The 9,012-nt window shown below is 36.9% G+C and overlaps 1 protein-coding gene across 1 annotated transcript; it reads left to right on the top strand.

Moving 5' to 3' along the window:
* The first annotated feature begins 90 nt into the window (after positions 1 to 90).
* On the top strand, positions 91 to 8,742 carry LOC123208409 (DDT domain-containing protein PTM-like). The gene is made up of 10 exons (XM_044625904.1): positions 91 to 355; positions 596 to 1,568; positions 1,914 to 2,594; positions 2,833 to 4,045; positions 4,353 to 4,638; positions 4,780 to 4,904; positions 5,055 to 5,521; positions 5,617 to 5,645; positions 6,701 to 7,180; positions 7,275 to 8,742. The coding sequence occupies exons 2-10, from the start codon at positions 748 to 750 to the stop codon at positions 8,075 to 8,077; spliced, it is 4,905 nt and encodes a 1,634-aa protein (XP_044481839.1). The 5' UTR covers positions 91 to 355; positions 596 to 747; the 3' UTR covers positions 8,078 to 8,742.
* The last annotated feature ends 270 nt before the right edge of the window (positions 8,743 to 9,012 follow it).

Raw genomic sequence — 9,012 nt, 5'->3', positions numbered from 1 at the left:
AAAAATACATTTATAACATAATTCGTCATAAAAAAAAAATTAAATTATATAAAGTAAAAACCATGAAGAGCCAAGATGAAGATGCCCTCACCAGATAATTATATCTTTTAATTCGCAAATTCTTCCGTCCATAATTTGAAAACAAAACAAAAATATATTTCCACAACTCGAACGAGTCGGAACACCCAGTTTCCGAGTCAACAGTCGAGAACTGAAAACTACCACGATTAGTTTAACTCGGTACATCACATATGGAGAGGCCCTTCTTTTAGGGTTTCTCTTCTCTTCACGAAGACACAAACACATACAAAAGCGTAAAATACATCTGTAATGGCGGTTATGAAACCCTAACAAGGTTAATCCTCTCTCTGTGCTCATCTCCAAACATATAGAACTATACATCAACATATACAACTAAAACTCATTCCATATCTCACTCTATTTCTCCACTTATCACTCGATTACTCTCTATTTCGAGAAAAAAGCGATTCTAATCTCTATCCATTACTCGAGACACATAATTTTTATGAAATTTGGTTTTCTAAGCGGTAGTTTAAGTAACTCATGATTTTATTTGTCTTGATTTGTTTGATAGGATCTGCGAAGATGCTGGATCTCCGAGTTACTGGAAACGAAACATTCATTGTGTATGCAACAGATTGTCCGGTTTTATGGAAGATATAATTATTTATTAGTGAATTTAGGTGAATCTAGGGTTTCAATTTGATTGACTTGTTATTGATCTAAATGGAGGTTAAGGTGAAAAGACCTAGGGGTAGGCCGAGGAAAAGAAAGAGACCAGAGGATGAAAATGTTGTGGCCTCGGATAAGAGACACGGTTTCTTTGAGGTGAAACCAATCCCATTTGTTGGGCGGTATGTGCTGAGAGAATTTGTGGGAAATGGTGTATATTTAGGGAAAATTGTTTATTATGAGAGTGGATTGTATAGAGTGGATTATGAGGAGGGGGACTGTGAGGATTTGGATAGCAGGGAGTTACGCCAGTTCCTTTTAGGTGAAAAAGATTTTGATGATGAACTAAGTAGAAGAAAGGTAAAACTAGACGAATGGATTTTGAAAAGAAGTATCGAGAAGAAGCAGGATGATTTAGAGAAGAAAGATAGGTATTTAAAAAGTCAAGTGGACAAGGTAGAAGTGTCTGTTTTGAGTGATGTGAGCGGTGGATTGATGGTTGAAGATGATGAGGAACTAGTTGAAGGTGATGTGGGTTCATCAAGTGATTCGTGCGAGCATGTTCATGATATGGATGCCAGTTTGGAGGCTGAAGTGCCACAAATTCCACCACTTCAACTGCCACAGTCTTCGTGGACCATAGGTGTGCCAGAGGAGTATGTTTCACAACTTTTTTCAGTATATGGTTTTTTGAGGTCGTTTGGTATTCGGCTGTTTTTGAGCCCATTTGGATTAGATGATTTTGTTGGGTCACTAAATTGTTGTGTTCCAAACACATTGATGGATGCCATTCATGTGTCTCTGATGCGTGTGTTGAGGCGTAATCTTGAAGCACTTTCTTCCGATGGCTCAGAGCTTGCATTGAATTGCTTAAGGTAATGCATATATGTATATATTTGTTAGTTTATTAGTGTGTTAATATAAGCGCACTTATTGGAAATGATGATTTTCAGTAGTGTTTGTAATTGAGACAACATATGAATGTTTGCTGAAATAGAACCTATGCACTTGTTAGATTTTGAATGTTTTGGATCTTTAGTAAAAATACTGTATTTCTTACTTGTGCAGAGCAGTTTTACTGTATGATGGAATTGCCTTTTGTTTTTCATTCTTAGAACGAGAATGTGTCAGCTTTCACATAGATTTGTGTTAGATGCATTCATTTTCTTTCTTTTTTTCTTTTTTTTTTAATTTTATGAGGAATCATTCTGTATTTGCAGATGTATTGACTGGAGCTTACTTGATACATTGACTTGGCCTGTTTATTTAGTCCAGTATCTCACCTTAATGGGATACACTAAAGGACCTGAGTGGAAAGGATTCTACAACGAGGCTTTAGAGAGAGAGTATTATTCCTTATCTACGGGAAGGAAGTTGATGATTTTACAAATCTTGTGTGATGATGCGTTAGATTGTGAAGAGATACGAGCTGAGATTGACATGCGGGAAGGATCAGAAGTTGGAATAGACCCTGATGCAGTTGTAAGTAATGCTCCAGAAAATGGATCTAGAAGGGTCCATTCTAGATATTCCAAAACTTCAACCTGCAAGGGTAGAGAGGCTGTGGAGATCACTGCAGGAAGCAACGGGACAAAGTCTGCTTATGTGGCAATGGATGTTGATGCTCCTGATGATGATATGGATGGGAATGGTAATGAATGCTGCATTTGTGGCATGGATGGAACCTTGCTTTGCTGTGATGGCTGCCCATCGGTGTACCATACTAGATGTATAGGTGTTGCCAAAATGTATATACCAGAAGGCTCATGGTATTGCCCAGAGTGCACAATAAATAAGATGGGTCTGATTATCACAACGGGAACTACTCTTAGAGGAGCAGAAGTTTTTGGCATTGATTCATATGGGCAAGTCTTCTTGGGTACATGTAATTACCTGTTGGTGTATGTTTTCTACATCCTCACCCTTTTGTAGACTTATTATTTATTTAATTTGATGTTCCTTTATGCTTTTATTTTCTCTCTGAATCATGTATCATGATACACTGGTTACTTTTTGCCCGACCTTAAATTTATGTGCAACTTTGTTTTTATGCATTCTTCTGGTCTTCATGTCTTAATTTTTTAATTTTCCTTGAAACATGTCTAAGTGCTTTGTATATTTTGGGATTGATAATTGCAGGCTCAGTAGTTCCAATAACACTGAACCGTATATTAGATTCTACAATCCTGTTGACATTCCAATGGTCCTGCAAGTACTTTTATCATCTGCACAACATGTATCATTGTACTTAGGAATATGCAGGGCAATTATTCAGTATTGGGGCATCCCAGAAGGTGTTGTAGATCCTTTGGGAGTGATAAAGGCAGATGAAAAGTTTTGTAGTCTATCACTTCATCCTCCTATCAAAGAAAGCTATGGAGTTACTGATATGGTTGAAGCTCAGAATGCAAGTAGTAATCCTGGAAGTAATGAAGATAATGTGACAGTCTCAAGTTTAGGTACCTTTGTGGATACAATGGCCCAAACCAACCTTCCTGTTGGTCAGAGCAATAGTTTAACTGTAGCAGAAAAAACAAATATGAAGCTACAAGGACATATTAAGATGGAGTCTAACATGTCTACTGGTTCGATCACCCAACAAGCTGAACCATCTGATCTAACCTACCATAGCTTGGTCGAGAGGTCAAGTGCAATAGAGTTTATGACCTGCACATCACGAATCAGTAACGAGAATTATCATAGGCCTGCAAGCTCATGCTTACCAGCAAATATACCCTTCCAAAGCAAGGAAGGAAATTATGAAGATTTTTTAAGAGGTGAAAGAAACTCTGCTGGTAATTTTGCTTTAATGGGAACCAATTTCAAAACTCAGGCATATATAAACCAATATATGCATGGAGACTTTGCAGCAGCTGCTGCAGCTAAATTGGCTGTTCTTTCATCTGAGGAAAGCCACGTTTCAGAGGCACTCAGATCAGGAAATGGGAGAAAAGTGATCTCTGGTAGCATTTTAATGCAAGCAAAAGCATTCTCATCAACAGCCTCACGATTTTTCTGGCCAAGCCCAGAAAAGAAGCTTTGGGAGGTTCCTAGGGAGAGGTGTAGCTGGTGTTATTCTTGTAAAGTCCAAGCTTCAAGCAAGAGAGGATGCATGTTGAATTCAGCTATCACAATTGCCACTAAAACTGCTATGAAGTTTTTTAATGGTCTTCATCCCCTTAAGCTTGGGGAGGGGAGTCTTTCTACTATTGCTGCATACATATTATACATGGAGGAGAGCTTATGTGGTCTTATGAGTGGCTTCTTTTTGAGTTCAAGTCATAGAAATAGATGGCATAAACAAGTTCAAGAGGCTTCTACAGTCAGTATGTTAAAAGCCCTTTTACTTGAAGTGAGTCTTTTTTCTTTACCCCCCTAATTTTTCTTGGCATACTTAATTACAAGAAAAAGGCATTTTGCATGAACTAGTTTAGCTTTTATTATTGTTGGAAGTTCCTGCTTATTTTATAAGCCTATTTTTATTCTGTTTGATAGATTATTTTCTTTTTCTAAAGACACGGCATATATTTTTGCCAAATGTCTCATTGTCCGACATTCATGTAAAAAAAATTACTCTTTTCCTTGGGAGGCATTTTGCAGTCTTTATGCATTGGCTTTATTTATGTTTCTTTATATGATGTTATGATCTTCATCTGCAGCTTGAAGAAAACATTTGCCTTATCGCACTTTCTGGGGAATGGATTAAGTTGATGGATGATTGGCTAGTGGACTCTACCATGATTCAAAGTGCTTCATGCAATGTTGGAACAAGGAAATGTGGACCTGGTCGGAAGCGAGGTCGGAAACAATCTGGTATATCAGAAGATACAGCTGATGATTCCAGAGACCAAAGTTTCAGCTGGTGGCAAGGGGGGAAGTCAACAGATGTTGTATTCCAGAAAGCAATTTTGCCATGTTCAATGGTTAGAACTGCAGCTCGCCGAGGTAACTTCTATACGGCACTGAATGTTGACAAGTTCGATTCCATTTTTTGTTGCAGATTTCTTCCATCAATAATTTTAATTTTTGTTATATTAAATTAGCTTATAGTGGGGAAAGTAATACTTATGATTTTTGGCTTATAAGGTGGTGTTAGAAAGCTTTCCAATGTCAATTATGCCGATGGTTCTGTGGTTCCTAAAAGAAGCCGGCAGTTGGTTTGGAGAGCTGCAGTCGCAAGGTGTAAGACTACTTCGCAGCTTGCACTTCAGGTTTTTCATTATTTATTTTATGTGATTTCATTCATTTTGTATTCTTCATCCTCAATTTGTTTTAGCATCGTCACTTTGGTCTATGTTATTGATTTCTCTGGTTGTATTTCTGGTTCATGAAATTGAAAGTATTTGGAATTTTTGCATCAGGTCAGGTATCTCGACCTTCATGTTAGATGGAGTGATCTTGCCCGTCCTGACCAGAATCTCCAGGATGGAAAGTGTCCAGAGACAGAAGCTTCTGCTTTTCGAAATGCAATTATTTGTGATAAGAAAATTTTGGAAAGCAAGATCAGATATGGAGTTATTTTTGGGAATCAAAAGCATTTTCCTTCACGTGTTATGAAGAGTGTTATTGAAATAGAGCAAAATCAAGATGCAAAGGAGAAGTATTGGTTTCCTGAAACTCGCATACCCTTATATTTGATCAAAGAGTATGAAGAAAGCAAGGATAAGGTGATCTTTGCATCAGCAAAGAAGCCCCCAGATGACTTGTCTGAGTTGCAGAAGAAGCAGTTGAAAGCTTCCCGAAAAGACATGTTCTCCTATCTTGTCTGTAAGAGGGATAAGCTGGAGAAGTGTGCTTGTGCTTCATGTCATCTGGATGTTTTGCTTGGGTAATTATTTTGTTTTGTTTTACATCTTTCACTGTTTTGCTTCTTCCCTTATACTTGCTCCATGCTCATTCGTCTTTCTCTGGTGTAATTTTCAGGAATGCGGTCAAGTGCAGTGCATGCCAAGGTAAAATAATTACTAAGCATCCATTTTTAACTATCAGAGCCCTCTTTAGATTCCCGGTTGTTAATCTATGCTTGTTTGTGTGTTTCAATGTCTATCTCAAAGAGTTTCTATAATGTAAGTATCAGCAATTTCTGAATTCGCCACATGACATCCAATGATTAACCCTCCTTTCTTCCACAGCTGCTTTGATTGACCATCTAAATTTACCTCTTTTTCTGTCTATCAGTGATTACTAAAGAACTGGGCATGCTCTTCCACGATATTGTTTAATCTACAAAAAAAAAGAATATACGCATATTGTTAAAAATCTGAAAAGGTTTTAGAACTTTATTGTGCCTTTATGTATATTGACGGTTTGAGTTATAAAATGCTGAAATCATCAGGCCTAAATAAAGGCAGTGTGGAAATGACCCTAATGGAGAAACTTTGCTATCTGCTACAATGGCTTGACTTGGATTATTATGGGCATGTTTGAGTTGTGATTTAAAATAGTTTCAAAAAATTATACAAGACAAAAAGGTTGAGTTGCATTCTTAACATTTTTAAAATCTAAAAAGGTATCTGATATAATATTTGTTTATTTTGGTCACATAAAAGTTTTAGGAAATATCTTTGACTTAGTATCATGAAACGATTAAAATTTGGATATTTATTTGATTGACATTACATGTTTCTGGAAACACTTTTCTATCAAATATATTGACAATATGAAATATGATTGGTACAACATATTGAACTGAGCATAATCATGAGTGTTTTTATAGATCATAATTTCATTCTAGTATTTAGGCTAAATTAGTTATATATTTGGCTTTTTAATTTGTAGGTACTGTTATTGTATTATAGTAATATATACTTTAATTAATAAATTGAAAATTTTTTAACTTAATTTTTTGATTAAAATCAATCTAATGAGATAATTCTCCTAAAAATGAATGAATATTTAAGTGGTACAATATTAGTCTTTAATCTTTAATAATATATGAGATATATAAGAATTAATATAATATTTAGGTGCGCTTTATATTGAAGTTCTTATTCTGTTTTGTGGCCAGGCTATTGTCATGAGCGTTGTACAGTAAGTTCAATGTACACAAACGGTGTAGTGAAGCCCTTGATCACCTGCAACCAGTGTTATCATGTCAAATTTCTTGGCCCAAGTGAAGTTAGCAGTGAGTCTCCAACTAGTCCCCTGCCCTTGCAACTGCAAGAATATCAAACTGCAGTGACGGTCACTAAAGTAACACGATCTAGTGCTTTTAACCAACCTTTAGCATGTGTTAGAACTCAGGAGAGTTGTTCTGAAGTTAAGAAAGCTACTAATTCTGGTTTGGCAACAAAAACCCAAAGTAAAACATTGTCTTGGGGAATCATATGGAAGAAAAAGAACATTGAAGATACAGGTGCTGCTTTCAGGAAAGCAAACATTCTTGTAAGGGGTAGCTCAAATGAACACGGTTTGAGGCCTGTTTGTTATCTGTGTCAGCTGCCATACAATTCTGATCTGATGTATATTCACTGTGAAACTTGCCAAAGTAAGTTGCTTTATTCAATAGGTGCTATATTTTTTAAAAGTTGTATACTATTCTTATATTTACTTTGGCACATTTTGGCTCTAATCATCTGCAGGGTGGTTTCATGCTGAAGCTGTTGAACTTGAAGAGTCAAGGCTTTCTGATGTAATTGGTTTTAAGTGTTGTAAATGTCGAAGGATAGGTGGACCTGAATGTCCCTACATGGATCCTGAACTAAAGGAAAAAAAGCGCAAGAATCGGCGCTTGAGAGCTCAAAAGCAGGGACAAGGAACTATGAGGATGGAATCTGATATTGGCACTTCTTCTGAATCCAAGGGGTGTAAACCCAGTACTCCAATGTGTCCCATAGAGGAAGTATCTGTACCAAATACTGATCCTCTTCCTTTCTCTCTTTCGAGTGTTGAGCTTATCAAAGAGCCCAACTCAGGTGTGGGTTTTGGATGGAATGCTGCTGGGTCAGGGCCACAAAAACTTCCGGTAAGAAGGCAAGTGAAATGTGATGAGGATATAAATGGTGGTTCTATTGGAAATAATCTTTCTCAAGCTGACGTATCTATGCATATTGAGTCAAATAAAGTCATGAACCCAGTGGAATCTGCAGCTCTGTGTATGGGATGGGATACTTCTGCCAATGGTCTTGAAAGTGACTCGCTGTTTGACATTGGAGGTCTTAGCTATGAAGATATGGAGTTTGAACCCCAAACCTACTTCTCTTTATCAGAGTTGCTAGCAACAGATGATGGTGGTACTTTGGATGGAACTGATGCCTCTGGGGTTCTGCCTGGAAACCAGGGCGATCTTTCTTTTTCAAGTTCACAGGATATAGTCCCAGAACCTGAAATGGGTACATCTAATGATCAGCATTCAAATTCAACTGTTAATACAAAACATTGTTGAATTTGTTTAGATATGACAGAATCCCCTGATCTGTCTTGTGAGGTTTGTGGGTTTTTGATACACCATCAATGTTCTCCTTGGGATGAGTCCTCGTGCACAGAAGCAAGTTGGAGATGTGGGAATTGTCGAGAGTGGCGATAGCTGATTCATTTTTGACCTTCATAGGGAGCGTTGTTTGATGATGATATGTAAAAATCTGCTAGATTGTGGTCCAACCGGCCTTGCAATGTGAAATTGTACATCATTCTGAGGAAAGATGAGGATCAGCTACAAGCTTAAATTGTTGTCTCCTCCAGTGTAGAAGTGGGAAAAATTTAGAGAGGCCAAAGTGTTTTCTGCAGTTTCTACCTGTTAACGTCACAGGGTATGAACTTTACCATGACTGAATGGGTATTGTCATTAAGTTAATGGGGATGCATTTTGGCATTTGGTGACAGAATTAGATTTGGGAGTGGTAGTATTGAAAATTAGCTGTGGTGGGAAGTGGGGCGGTAAGATAATTCACAGGCGAAAGAATATACTACCGTGATGTATGTAGGTAAGCATGCCTTTTTAAATCGTGCTTATCTAGTTGCATTGCTTGTACAAAAATTAAAACTTCTGTAGCTTTTTTTTTTTTTTTGGTTGAGATTATCAAGATTAATAGAGCCTGCACGTTATAATTTCTTATAGCTTTCACACATGCCAAAGAGTAATGATTTTGCCCCATGTTTATAAAATTCTTATTTATCTGGTACAGTAATGATAAGTCTGATAATTTAAAAAAAAAAGGGTTATGATTTTCTACATTTGTATTTGAATCTGCTTAAACCAACTACCCGGTTTTGTTTAAAGTGTAACTCGGTATTGAACTGACATAATAAATTGAAAAAGGAAACCCTAAGAAAATTTAGAAATAGAATCAACTTTGATGTGTAATTTAAATTCCACAAGAT

This window comes from Mangifera indica, chromosome 2, assembly GCF_011075055.1.
Source record: "Mangifera indica cultivar Alphonso chromosome 2, CATAS_Mindica_2.1, whole genome shotgun sequence".
In the NCBI taxonomy this organism is placed as follows: Eukaryota; Viridiplantae; Streptophyta; class Magnoliopsida; order Sapindales; family Anacardiaceae; genus Mangifera; species Mangifera indica.
Note: the sequence above shows the minus strand (reverse complement) of the source record. Positions and strands in the feature narration are given on the sequence as shown.

What these genes read in the sequence shown, in the direction of transcription:
- LOC123208409 (XM_044625904.1), top strand. Translation starts at nt 748, where the DNA reads ATGGAGGTTAAGGTGAAAAGACCTAGGGGTAGGCCGAGGAAAAGAAAG. An exon ending in TAAAAGCCCTTTTACTTGAA is followed by an intron (nt 4,046 to 4,352) that starts GTGAGTCTTTTT and finishes CTTCATCTGCAG; the next exon opens with CTTGAAGAAAACATTTGCCT. An exon ending in CAAGTGCAGTGCATGCCAAG is followed by an intron (nt 5,646 to 6,700) that starts GTAAAATAATTA and finishes TTTTGTGGCCAG; the next exon opens with GCTATTGTCATGAGCGTTGT.